We start from the raw sequence: 13,943 nt of genomic DNA, 5'->3' as shown, positions 1-13,943 counted from the left end.
TAAAATTTATTGAAAGAAGGTAAATTATTCATTTTAAAAATAATTTTAATATTTGAAGTTGAAACTCAAAACGTCACCACATCTCATGAAAAAAAGGACGAGAAAGGATCGTTAGGTAAAACATTGTGTTTAACTCAACATATAGAAGGGACGTTAAGAAAGAAGTAGGGCCAAAATTAAAGTACGTTAAGAAAGAAGTAGGGCCAAAATTAAAGTTTTATCAATATTTTTTTCTACTTTCATTCCTTATAATAAACCAAATAAGAGAAGAAAATTTTGTATTTTTTTTCTTTTCTATTTAGAAAGACAAACTGTAATTTGTGGTGGCACACTTTGACATTTTCCACAGCGCCAGTAGAAGGAGGAAGTTTATCAACTGTGTTACCGGAAAACTGATAGGATCGGATCATCAATGCCTTATGCATTTAATAATTTTTTTGTAAATTTGGATACCGTATTTTTATGACGAAAAAACACTGTATTTTTATGACGAAAAAACACTGTATTTTTAATTTATATGTAAAACATTACTATAAAATATAATACTTGTGTATTAAATATTTCTAAAAACAACAATTAAAGAAGTGCTATTTAATGAATAGTTACTATATGTTCGATTTTTGTGAGAAAGAGATACTCATTAGTTTCACCAAAAAATTTCACTCAATATTGTTGGATACACCAAATCATGTTAGCTGACCATAATTATATAATAAATTAATATAAGAATATATATTAATTAACTATTATCAAGTTAGAAACTTACTTAAAATACCTATATCACGCACTTAGGTATCATTTGGTTGCAAAAAAGAAATAAAAAGAAGAAATAATCTTCCGTTACAATTTACTATTTTTTTTTAAATAATGTTTGGTTTCCTCTTACACATACAACCTTAAAATACCTATATCATGCACTTAGGTATCATTTGGTTGCAAAAGAGAAATAAAAAGAAGAAATAATCTTCCGGTACAATTTACTATTTTTTTATTTATAATGTTTGATTTCTTCTTACACATACATCGTTGTTAATATAATATTTGGTTTCCTCTTACACATATAGCCTTGTTAATATAATGTTTGGTTCATATTTGGCCTTTTTTGCATAAGTAATACTCCACACACAAAAAGTTATGTGGAATACGAGTACATATATTAATAATACGTGGATTAAAACTACAAAAATGACAAAATTTACTTTCCTATAGTAAATAATTTTGTTAAAAATAAATAAAGTATACGCTACTACATGTTAGTTTTTTGGTATACAATAGATCAAATATCTAATAAGAAATAATCCTTACATTACAATGTATTCCTTCCTAATCCATACATTATAAATTAAATATTTTTAATCTTTGTATAACAATTCATACATTATCAACTTTTGCATAACTTACTTTCCTACCAAATGAACTAGTGCTTTAGTGTATGTATATAAGGATAAACTTTTATGCACAGTCAAAATTAAATTAATAGATGCTTGACATATTCTTTTACCTAAATTTTATCATTTAATCATGATTAATTTATGTGTGTTCTTTCTATTATTACTTAACCAAGATAAATTTTATAATTTGAATTGTGTGACTTTTGAGTACATATGTTTTCTGGGAGGTGGTTAGTATTGTTGCCAAGTCCCAACCAACCTAGGTCAATCAAGTTTTAAGAACTAAAAAAAAAAAAAGAAATTAAATATAAATATTCCATCTTTTTTTACCATCAGATAAATTTCCCATTTATTCGTTAAGTGTTTAATAATCCCTGTAGTTTCTCTCTCTAATAAAACTTTTCGCTTGCCCGGAAAAAAAAACCCCCCCACATAAACGCTCAGAATACAACACGCACCCTTTTCCTTTTCCTCTCATTCTTCTTCTTCTCCTCCTCCTCCTTCCTTTTCGTTAGCAGTGTGGTCATGGTTCTCACCAATCGCCACTCTCATTGAAACCCTAATTTCGCCACTCTTCTTTTCAGGTAAAACTACTGTAACTGACTATCACTGTTTCTAGGGTTTGTTGATTGGTGAGTTGGGTGAAAAGCTCAATTATTTGGCTTTGTATTGAAGTGTTTTCTGTGATTTTCTCATAGAGATGTTAGTATTGAATTTTTATGCAAGTTTTGATTTTTTTGCTGAATTGATTGGTGGATCTGTTGTATTGTAGATAGAAATTGGAAAAACACAGAATAAAGCGGTTTTTGAGGGTCTGGATTTATGTCCCACAATCAATCAAGGGCTGACACTCGCGAGTCTTCTCAGTACAGGAGAACCGGCCGATCCGGTAGCTTTAATCAGCACCGCGGCGGTAATAAAGGAAGTGGTGGTGGTGGCGGTGGCAGCGGCGCCGCCCCCCCTGTTTCTTCCACCACCAATCCCTCTCTATCTTCTAATAGAAGGTGGGTTTTCCGTTTGTTGCTGAGTCATCTCTGAATTTTGTTATTTTTGTAGAAAACTAGGGTTTTTCTCCCAGTATTTATTGGTGATTCTTTGATTTCCATTTTTGTTTGGTGCTGTTAGTTTCAACAAGAAGTATAATAATGCACAAGGAGGGCAACATAGGGTAAGTGGTGCTAGTGCTGGATCGGATTCTCATCAGAATGGTGCTCATCACCAACAACAACAAGCATTGCACGGTATGTCAATTGATTATAATTTTGTTTGCATGTGTATTAGGGTTGTGAAGTAGTTTGTTTTGAAGGCTACGATGGTCTGTATAGGTTTAAAGTCAACGCTGTGTAGTTTGGTGCAACAGAATGTGTTACTAGTATTTGTTTTTACTTCAATTCCACTAAGTTAAGTAATGCAGTTAATTTATTGTTGCAGGAGCATCAGATGTACCTGTTACTAGTGCGAATGCACCTGTTCCGGGTGCTCCTGTTAAGCAGACTGATGCTTCAACTCAAAAGATCACCCGAGCAGTGCCAAGAGCTCCAACTTCTAATGTTGCTGCATCAACCTCTGAGTCGACTGCACCTGTCACTCCTGCAAAAAGTATCTTCTTAGGCTTTTTATGTGTCTATTTGTACTCTTTTTTTTGGGGGGGGGGGGGTTTGGTGGTGGTTTGGTGTGTACTGTGTAGTAATATTGGTGATACTTCTTATGTATTGTATCTCTGTTATAGTTGTACTTCCAACTATTGAATGATATTACTTTCTGATGTTCTAGCTTCCGGAGATGCATCTAGGTCATTTCCACTTCAATTTGGATCCATAAGTCCTGGTGTCATGAATGTACTGCAGGTATCTCTAGACTCCACGATAGATGGTATTTTTCCTTTTTGGTTAGTTTGAAAACTTTCGCCCTAATTGTGGAGGGATATGCTTTTACAATGTTTATAGATACCTGCACGGACGAGCTCAGCTCCACCTAATTTGGATGAGCAGAAAAGAGCCCAGGTTTTTGATTCGTCTTCTTTTGTCTCTGATTGTAATATAACTGCTACCTGATCTGATTACAGAGCTTGGCATTTAAGCACTTTGTTATTGTTGCCCATGGACCAAGCTATTCACGACCTCTCTAAGTTGCTTATGTCTCTGATTCCTCCTTCATTAATTTGCAGGCTCGCAGTGACACTTCAAAAGCTATACCTTCATTGCCAACTCCATCTACGTCCAACCAGCCAATGCCAAGAAAGGATGCAGGACCCCGGAACCAGTCTAATCCTGGCGAGTCTCATGGTGTGGCCGCCAAACCCAAAAGAGATGTACAAGTTTCAGCTCCACCCTCAGTGACCCAAACTCAAAAGCCTTCTGCACATCCCATGCCCGGAATGCACATGCAAATCCCATTTCACAAGCCACCACAAGTTCCTGTTCAATTTGGTGGCCCTGGGCCACAAATTCCATCTCATTCCATGTCTGCTACATCATTGCCAATGCCGATGCATCTGCCGATTGGCACTCCGCCTATGCAGCAGCCAATGTTTGTCTCAGGTCTTCAACCCCACCCAATGCAGTCTCAAGGGATGATGCATCAGGGGCAGGGCCTGAATTTTTCATCAGGAATGGGACCTCAACTACCTCCGCAGTTGGGGAACATGGGAATGAATATGCCGTCACAGTTTCCTCAACAGCAGGCAGGAAAGTATCTAGGTGCACGTAAAACTGTGAAGATTACTCATCCAGAAACTCATGAAGAATTGAGGCTTGATGGGACTCCTGGTTCGAGGTCACATCCTAATATGCCACCTCAATCACAGCCTATTGCATCATTTCCTCCTGGTCATCCTATTAACTATTATCCTAATTCTTATAATTCCAGTTCTGTTTACTTTCAAGCTCCAAGTTCACTCCCTCTCAATAACCCTCAGAGTTCTCAGCCACCAAGGCTTTTTAGTCAGGTTAGTCAAAGCTCAAGTCCTGTGTGGACTTTTCTATCTTAATTTTTCTTTGGCTTACAATTGAACTTCGTATATGCTCACAACATAATATTATCTTGTTCATGCAAATCAACTTTAGGTGACAGTGAAACCGGCTGCTGGAACACATCCAGAAAAAGAGCAATTACCGTCTGTCAGTTCAGCTGCTTTTGGAAAAGATCAAGTGAGACTTTCGAAGCCTCCTGGAGGAGATTCAGCTCACCCTCAAAAAGACATGGACACTATACATCAGAGCTCCTCCACACAGTCAAAGATTGGCAATGCTTCAAAATCTGCATCAAGGCCTGTAGCAAACATACAATCTATTAAAGTGGCTGATTCTATCTCAGAGCAGAGCCCAGCAGCTGGTGTATCGTCATTGACCTCTCAGGCTCCCAGTGAGCCTTCAGTATCTGTAATTACAGATAGTAGTGTAGATGCAACAACTGAAACACTTGGCGGCCTTGAACCCATCGAAGATCAACAGAAAAAACAAGTAATAAGAGGACAGGTGACTATGCAGGATAAGGTATTTGACTTTGCATACTTCTTTGAATGTACTGTACTAGCTCGATCCTACTTATGACCGAAAGTTTTGCAGGCTCTTGGGAAATCTACCTCAGTTTCCAGTCCCCCATCCCAGTATCCACTAACTGGACCCGTTGAGGTCAAGACTGCTGCTTCATTGGGCACTGCTGCAGTGGGAAACAGTAGGGAAAATCTTTCTCCTTCGGAGTCCGTTGAATTGAAAACCTGCATTACTGGAGATAGTGGAAAAGAAGTTTCACCTGAACTTTTGGATTCCAGAAATCTGGATGCAGGTAAGCCAGTACCTAAAACTGGGGATAGATATGAAGTAACATTGCCTGAGGTTGGCGAACAGGGTGAGAATAATATCTCGAAGCCATCTTCTGGATCTCTTCTGGTAAAATCTGTCGAGGTGTCTGGCCTGACCGAAGAGGGATCTCTGGAGAAAGCCACAAATGCCAACGTTGAGAGCCGTAAGCCAGAAACTGGAGAGGAAGATACAAATGCATCTGCCGGTTCAACTGGAGTTGATAGCATGGCTGATAGCATAAAATCATTCACTTGTAATCAGAATTTTACAGATACTGAGGCTTGCACGTCAGCAATAGGTCTATCAGCTCATGATGATCAGGCATCAGATATTGCAGACCCTGAAGAAGCTGCTGTGACAGAATCAGCTGTAGTAAGTCAGGAATGTGCCTCTAATTTGGTTAAGAATTCTGATGAGGCCACTTCGAAGTGTGAAGATGAAAATACAGAAACTGAAACTGATAATACCGGTGTAGCTAAGTCGTCGTCTAGTGTCAAGGAGAAATCTCTGGTGGATTTCAATGTGCCTAAGGTTACTGCGGCTAGGGGAAAGAAGAAAATGAAAGACTTGTACAAGAAAGCAGATGCTGCTGGCGCTACTTCTGATCTCTATATGGCTTATAAGGGTCCAGAGAAAAAAGATGAACTTGCTCCATCTGTCGAAGCCGGCGAAATCACTTCTAAGAATAACTCGAAGCCTCTATCTGATGATGCGCCTCAGGAAGATCTTACATCAACTAAGAAGGTTGGTGAGGTTAAAGCAGAGCCAGATGATTGGGAGGATGCCGCAGATATATCTACTCCTAAACTAGAAGCTGCTCCAGAGCATGGGAAGCAAGTTGATGGTGAAGACGGTGATGGTATGACAACCAAGAAATATTCAAGAGATTTCTTACTTAAATTTGCCGAACAATGTATTGATATTCCTGAGGGTTTTCAAGTTCCTTCTGATATAGCTGATATTTTGATAAATGCAAATATCAGTGTTTCCCGTGAGCCTTGCCCTAGTCCTGGAAGAGCTCTCGATAGGCCATCTAGTGGACATCGTGAACGCCGCGGAGGTGGCATTGGGGATGGAGATAAATGGAGTAAGGTGCCTGGGCCTCTTATGCCTGGGCGAGATATACAGCCGGACCTTGTTTATGGGGGAAATGTTATGGGATTTCGACCTGGACCAGGTGGCAATTATGGTGTTTTGAGACACCCTCGAGCGCCGATGCCTATTCAGTATGCCGGGGGTATACTGTCTGGACCAATGCAATCTATGGGCCCTCATGGTGGAGTCCAGAGAAATGGGGTTGATGCTGACAGGTGGCAGCGTGGAACTGCTTTCCAAAAGGGTTTAATGCCTTCTCCTCAGACACCAGCACAGATTATGCACAAAGCTGAAAGAAAGTATGAAGTAGGTAAAATAACAGACGAGGAACAAGCCAAACAGAGACAACTGAAAGCTATCTTAAATAAGCTAACTCCCCAGAACTTCGAAAAATTATTCCAGCAAGTCCAAGAGGTCAATATTGACAATGTTGTGACGCTCAATGGTGTAATTTCTCAAATATTTGATAAAGCTTTGATGGAACCAACTTTTTGTGAGATGTATGCCAACTTCTGTCAGCACCTAGCGGCAGAGTTGCCTGATCTGAGCGTAGACAATGAAAAAATCACTTTTAAGAGGTTACTTCTGAACAAATGTCAGGAAGAGTTTGAAAGAGGAGAAAGAGAAGAACAAGAAGCCAATGTGACCAACGAGGAAGGCGAAGTAAAACTGTCAGCAGAGGAGAGGGAGGAAAAAAGAGTCAAAGCACGACGACGAATGTTGGGGAATATCAGACTGATCGGAGAACTTTATAAGAAGAGAATGTTGACAGAAAGAATTATGCACGAGTGCATCAAGAAGTTGTTAGGTGACTATCATAATCCTGACGAGGAGAATATTGAAGCTTTGTGTAAGTTGATGAGTACAATTGGGGAGATGATAGATCACGCCAAAGCAAAGGAACATATGGATGCATACTTCGATATGATGGAAAAGTTATCAAATAACATGAAACTTTCTTCTAGGGTGAGGTTTATGTTGAAGGATTCAATTGATCTAAGAAAAAACAAATGGCAGCAAAGGAGAAAAGTTGAAGGGCCTAAGAAGATCGAGGAAGTGCATAGGGATGCTGCCCAAGAACGACATGCACAAACTACTAGGCTTGCTCGTACTCCTAGTTTGGGAGGTTCTACTAGAAGGGGTCAACCAATGGATTTTGCTCCAAGAGGGAGTATGTTGTCTTCTCCAGGCTCTCAGATGGGTGGTTTCCGTCCTATGTCTCCACAGGTCCGTGGCTTTGGCATGCAGGACGTACGGGTGGATGAGAGACATTCTTTCGATAATAGGACATTATCACTTCCCCTGACACAGAGGCCTCTTGGTGATGATCCAATCACACTTGGGCCCCAAGGTGGTCTTGCAAAGGGAATGTCTTCTAGGGGCCAACCTGCCGCGCCAAGCATTCCATTCACTGATAACGTGCCAAATTTTGGAGATTCTCGAAGGATGGTACATGCCCAAAATGGCTATGGTTCTTTGCCCGAACGGGCCCCTTATGCTTCAAGAGAGGAGCTTACGCCCAAATATATGCCTGATCGATTTTATAGTCAACATGATCAAGCAAGTGCTCCAGAAAGGAACTTGACTTATGGGAGTAGGGATCGTGGATTTGATACTTCTCGGCCTGCTTCACCACCTGTGAGAAGTGGAGGACCAACTTCCACACAGAATGTTCCTTCTGAGAAGATTTGGTCAGAAGAACGTCTGCGGGACTTGTCTATGGCTGCTATCAAGGAATTCTACAGGTACTTTCTTGACTAACTTTTTGCCTGATTATTATTTACTTGCATTATACTGGTATTGGTCCGGCTATGGCTCATGTGCAGTGCAGACACTATCGTAGAATGGTTTCTTTTATTCACTTAAAATAAGTATCATTCTAGAACTGTTTACAGAAGGTTGCTTCTATTACGCTGAAGATTTTGGTGCAACACTGGGTGTCAGTCTTGAGCTGTTTTCACTTAGCTGAAGATTTTGAAGGGGAGCCTTGGAGCAACGGTAAAGTTGTCTCCGTGTGACCTATAAGTCATGAGTTCGAGCCATGGAAACAACCACTAATGCTTATGTTAGGTTAGGTTGTCTACATCACACCCCGACTCTGCGTGAATGCGGGATGCTTTGTGCAGAGGGCTGCCCTTTTTACTTAGCTGACTTATTCAAGATTTCATCATGACCTTCTGAACCTTTAGGAAGTGTGGTCTTATATTTACGTTTCGGCAATTAAAGATCTCGAGGAAGACCTCTTCCAATTGCCAACCTCAAGTAGTTTGTTGTTGAGTAGTCATTATTTATGTTGTAAACCATGATAATCTAAAAGAGCCATTCACCAACCAAAAAGGAGTGCAATGTTAAGTTTGAAATTCAGGCTTGACAATTGATTTTCAGGATATCTGCAAAAGCATTTGCAGTGACAACTTAGAAAAGCTGTGATCATTGTTTGGGTTGGTGTGCTTTCTTGGCAGTTTGACGCACGAGGAACTTCGGTATTTTGTTGACTGAGAGTTGGTGTATTAGAAGAATCCACCCACTGTTTGAGAACATGTACCTTCTAACTATCCAACTTGTCTGTCTCCTATTTTAATAGGGAAATTGAAACTTATAATTTCTGGTAATAAGATCTCATACTTAAAAAACATAAGCTCTTTTAGTATTTTTCATCTTAAACTTCTCATCTTGTAGCAAAGTGTTGGTTCTCCTAATACCCTAGTCGTGAACAATAAATGTAGCATTGTTTCTACACCCGTTGTTTTGGTACGTAGTTTTGTGCAGTATATTGTGACTTAATTCAGCTTATTTTAATTAACTTGAGCCTTTTCATTTCAGTGCGAAAGATGAGAAAGAGGTTGCTTTGTGTGTAAAAGACCTGAATGCACCCAACTTCTATCCATCAATGATTTCAATTTGGGTCACAGACTCTTTCGAGAGGAAGGATATGGAGAGGGATCATTTGGCAAAGCTTCTCATCAGTCTAGCTAAATCTCAAGATGTGACAATAAGTCAAGATCAGCTTGTTAAAGGGTAGGCAGCTGTGTTTTCCTGTAAAACACAAGTACAACTTCAAACCACTTGAAGTCTCTGGTTAACTTTATGTTTGTGTTTATTCTGTCAGGTTTGAATCCGTTCTGGTTACCTTGGAGGACGCAGTCAATGATGCCCCTAGAGCAGCGGAATTTCTTGGTCGCATCTTTGCAAAGGTCATACTGGAAAATGTGCTACCATTTAATGAAATTGGGCATTTGATATACAAAGGTGGGGAAGAGGAAGGACGCCTTGTGGAAATAGGGCTTGCCGCTGAAGTTCTTGGGAGTGCTTTGGAGGTAATCAAGCTAGAAAAAGGTGAGTCCGTCGTGTTGGAAATCTGCAGAAGTTCTACTATGCGGCTAGAGAACTTCCGGCCTCCAGGTTCTAACAAGCAATTGAAACTAGACAAATTTATTTAGGTAACAGGGAGGATTGTATCTTGGTAGAGATTCATGTCTAGTTTTTAGGGCACATTTTTAATTTTGCAGATATATTTAAATGGTGATTAATATAAGGGTTTATATCCTTGCATGTTTTTTAGTATTATTTAGTGGAACTGCAATAGCAAATAGGGTGAATGAATTTGTTTAATATCTTGGCCACTTCCAGTGTCCACCATTATCAAGTTTAGAAAATAAGAACTTTTAAGGAGAAGGGACACAACTTGGAAAGGGCCACACTTGAAGTTGAGGAAGTAATATGCTTTCCTTAGTTTTGTACTTCAGTAGGGAGAATTTTTTTTGGGTTGTTGTATCATGGGTAAGCCTTAAAACTTAAATCTTTTATTGGAGATCACATTAGTTTCTTTACGTTATGAACCAACATGTTGCAATCTAAGAAGTTTAGGTATGAATTACAACAAAGAACCAAGTTAAAGTCGGTCCCCTCAACTCTTATATGCTTTAGACCTTTCTCTATAAACTCGCTTTCTTATGAATAGGGAAAAAAAAAGACTTCTGCCATTCTACAAAACATTTGTAGGCAAGCTGCAAATATCGATCAGGGAACCGTAAAGCATACTTATTATGTTTGGCTAAAGTGGATAATGGAGCATAGACTATTGGGTCCTGTAATACCAAGTCGTTTGGACAGCTGATACTTTAGCCAATTTAATTTCAGTTAAGGGTCTCATTGTAGAGTCTTTATGGGTCAAAGGCCTCCTGGTTGCTCGATCTATGAGACTATGACCCATGTTATGTAGAGATGTAGGCCACTCTTGGGAGCGTTTTGAAAAGATCTAACTTATATACATTGGTGTAATGTTAGAAAAAGTTTCACAGTACAAGTGTCTTAACCTATAAAGTAGGTAACTTGCGTTATAGGTAACAGTATATATAAGTTAAAACTTTTTGGAGAAATGTGGTTATGCTGTTTAATTGTGGTTAACTGGTTGTATGGTGAAGCTTCACGTCAACTGATCCATATCCCTTTTACAGTAAAAATTGCACGGGGCGTCCTATTTGGTTGGGCGTACTATTTGGTTGCCCCCATTTAACCTATACCCATTTTTTAATTTTTTTTTAACTTGTACCCACTTTTTAAATAACTTCAGCCCCCTTTCTCCTCCTTCTTTCTTCTGCTTCTATTTTCTATCTAGTCTACTAGTCTAATACACTAGAGAAAAGATGATCTGCTGGTGCAATATGTTTTTTTTTTGCTAAAAGGTGCAATAGGTTGACTTTGTTTACAAAATCTCATGCTTAAATGATTTCCACGTGACATTGTGTGATTGCTACCGTTTGTGAAGGCGAGATATTGCACCAGAAGCTTGTTTTCTATCTAGCTTTTACTCCTGGATGATGAACTTCAGGTTTGTATATTATGTCATCGTTTCATTGAAAAGAAAATGAACTGAGAACTGGGTCATAACAATTGCAGTAAAAGAATCCAGGTAAAAATTATGTGAAAAGAGTGTCATTTGGGATAATAAACATACAATGAACTAAATAACTTCAGCTCTATAGCTGAAGTTTCCTAGTCACAAAGACAAAAACTTCAGCTCTAGAGCGTCTTTGTAACTGGGAAACTTAGCCATAATTGCTGGTTTAATTATGGAAATTATACCACCTTGGGCAGTTCTTGCTATAGGTGCAATCTTGAACTTTTTTGGTTACTTCATGATATGGTTGGTTGTAACGGGACGAATTTCAAAACCCCATGTTTGGCAAATGTGTTTGTATATATGCATTGGTGCAAATTCTCAGTCATTTGCAAATACTGGTGCAACTGTTACTTGTGTCAAGAATTTCCCTAGTAGTCGAGGCATCGTGTTAGGACTATTAACAGGTGCAGTTGGCCTAAGTGGCATGATTATGACACAATTGTACCCGCTCTAGAGCTGAACTTCAGGTCCGACTACTAAATTGCTAAAGTTTTGCGTGATTGCCTTTGCTATTTCAGCCCCGTATGCTGAAGTTATGCGAAAAAGTGGGTACGCTTACATTTTTTTTGCAAAGCGGGTACAAGTTAAAACGTGACACAAAAAGTGGGTATAGATGCAAAACCCCCCTTTTACACTTAGAATGGGTCAGACCAATTCTGGCATTTTCAAGTCTAAAGTTGTGCTCCAACTATCACGGAAGGCGGGGGCTCTTAACCAAAGAACATTGAACGGCTCGTAAAAATTTCACGGGCCCCATTTAACTTATACCCAATTCTAAGGGGCGATTTGCAGCCGTACCCTATTGTTATGCCACCTTTTAAACTATACCCTATTTTTAGAAACTATTGATTTTGTAACCAACTAACAAAAAATTTGTAATAATATGACCATTATACCCCTTCCAAAACATATAAAAGATGCATCAAGCATACCCAAAATCAAATTTCAGATCTTCTCCGTATCTCCTCCATCAATCCGTCTCTCCTGAGATCGCCTCTCGCAAATCAGATTTGAACCAAATTCAAATTCCAAATTACAAAATACATTGTAAGTATTCAAATTCATCTTCAGAATTCAAAATAGTTTGTGAATTACATGTTTTCTGATTGATTGATTGAAGTTGTTTGACGAACTTCACTGATATGCTGAATTTGCATTCTAAATCTATTTGACGATGAATTCTAACATTCTAATCCGACAAATATGCTGAAACAAGCTGAAGTTATTTAGTTCATATCTAAAAAATTCAGCAAAACGAGCTGGCAAATAACACAACGAAGAAAAAATTATATTAAAACATTATATGAGTGTTTTAATATTTCAAACACCTATGCGCAAAAAACTTCGGTATAGGTGCTGAAGTTTTTTAGTTAATATTTAAAAACTTCAGCAGGAGGAACTGAAGTTTTCCTATTACACTGGGTAAAAATAAAAATAAAACATCAATCAAAATTTCATATTGCACAAACAATTTTGGCATAAGTGCTGAAGTTTTTTAGTTAATATTTACAAACTTCAGCAAGAGGAGTTGAAGTTTTCCTATTACACTGGGTAAAAAATAAAAATAAAACATCAATTAAAATTTCATATTGCACAAAAAGCTTTGGCATAGGTGCTGAAGTTTTTTAGTTAATATTTAAAAACTTCAGCAGGAGGAGCTGAAGTTTTTCTCCTACACTGGGTAAAAAATAAAACATAAATTAAAATTTCATATTGCACAAAAAACTTCAGCACAAGTGCTGAAGTTCTTTAGTTAATATGTAAAAACTTCGGCTAATGGAGCTGAAGTTTTCCTCCCGCACTATGTACTTTATTATCATTTTTTGTAAAAAACTTCATACCAAAAAATGCTTATGTTTTCAGGAATATGTAAAACATTTTTCATATAATTTTTGTATGCTGAAGTTTTTTTAGTTCATCTGCTAAAAATGCTTAATATTTTGTCGTGCAATATATAATTTTCGGATAAGTTTTTGTTAATTGTTCTGTTATTTTCTAAGTTTAAAAAGAATTTTTAGTTCATGCTTGAAGTTTTCATCAAGCACTGTGTATTTTTATTATGATTTTTTGAAAAAACTTCATACCAAAAAATGCTTAATATTCAGATTAGTTTTTGTTAATTCCTGCTGAAGTTATATAGTTCATTTCCTCTGCTATTTTTCGACTTTGAATAGAATTAATATTAAAAAAACGCAGAAAAAACTTAAAACAAAAACTAAATATTTCATTAAACATCAAAAAAGATAAATTAAATTATATAAATAACAAAATAAACATAAATAAAAAAAGATAAACTAATCGTCCATATCATCATCGTCGTCGTCGTCACTACCAGATGGACGAGCATCTTCATCGGCAAGATTATCAAATCTTGCATACATCACAAGCGTATCAAGCTTGTTGTTAATTTCTTCCAGTTCCCTGTTGTACTTGTGTATTAGCTCATCCAGTTTCAGCTCAAAAGCCTCTATAATGTCTTGCTTGATTTCTTCCACTATTTGCCTGATGACAGCATCCATTTTTTCCTTTTTGTATTTTATGTCTGCTAAAATATATGTGTTTGAGTGAATAAACTCACAAGGAATAACGTGCTTATATAGGAGAAAAAACTTCTGCATGGTATATGAAAAAGCAAAGAGGAATTTTAAACGTTGTCTAATGAAACACGTGCATGAATGTGATAGGAATGTAATTATTACACTAATACATACCCCCAACGCGATATAATTACTACTTTAATTGTGTAAGTTA

At 37.8% G+C, this 13,943-nt stretch overlaps 1 protein-coding gene across 3 annotated transcripts; it reads left to right on the top strand.

Annotated features, from left to right (window-relative positions):
- The first annotated feature begins 1,819 nt into the window (after nucleotides 1-1,819).
- LOC104231628 (eukaryotic translation initiation factor 4G) lies at nucleotides 1,820-9,841 on the top strand. Of its 3 annotated transcripts, XM_009784651.2 has the most exons (12): nucleotides 1,820-1,975; nucleotides 2,164-2,395; nucleotides 2,517-2,632; nucleotides 2,823-2,990; nucleotides 3,165-3,238; nucleotides 3,338-3,394; nucleotides 3,559-4,166; nucleotides 4,260-4,338; nucleotides 4,457-4,885; nucleotides 4,958-8,034; nucleotides 9,113-9,307; nucleotides 9,399-9,841. In XM_009784651.2, the coding sequence occupies exons 2-12, from the start codon at nucleotides 2,214-2,216 to the stop codon at nucleotides 9,727-9,729; spliced, it is 5,316 nt and encodes a 1,771-aa protein (XP_009782953.1). In that variant the 5' UTR covers nucleotides 1,820-1,975; nucleotides 2,164-2,213; the 3' UTR covers nucleotides 9,730-9,841. The 3 variants fall into 3 exon arrangements, with proteins under 3 accessions (XP_009782953.1, XP_070022090.1, XP_009782951.1); XM_070165989.1 differs by having other exon boundaries at nucleotides 3,559-4,338; XM_009784649.2 differs by having other exon boundaries at nucleotides 1,888-1,975; nucleotides 2,168-2,395; nucleotides 3,559-4,338.
- Nucleotides 9,842-13,943: the final 4,102 nt, after the last annotated feature.

This window comes from Nicotiana sylvestris, chromosome 1, assembly GCF_000393655.2.
Source record: "Nicotiana sylvestris chromosome 1, ASM39365v2, whole genome shotgun sequence".
Classification (NCBI taxonomy): domain Eukaryota; kingdom Viridiplantae; phylum Streptophyta; class Magnoliopsida; order Solanales; family Solanaceae; genus Nicotiana; species Nicotiana sylvestris.
The sequence above is the reverse complement of the archived record's forward strand: the minus strand, read 5'-3'. Positions and strand labels throughout refer to the sequence as shown.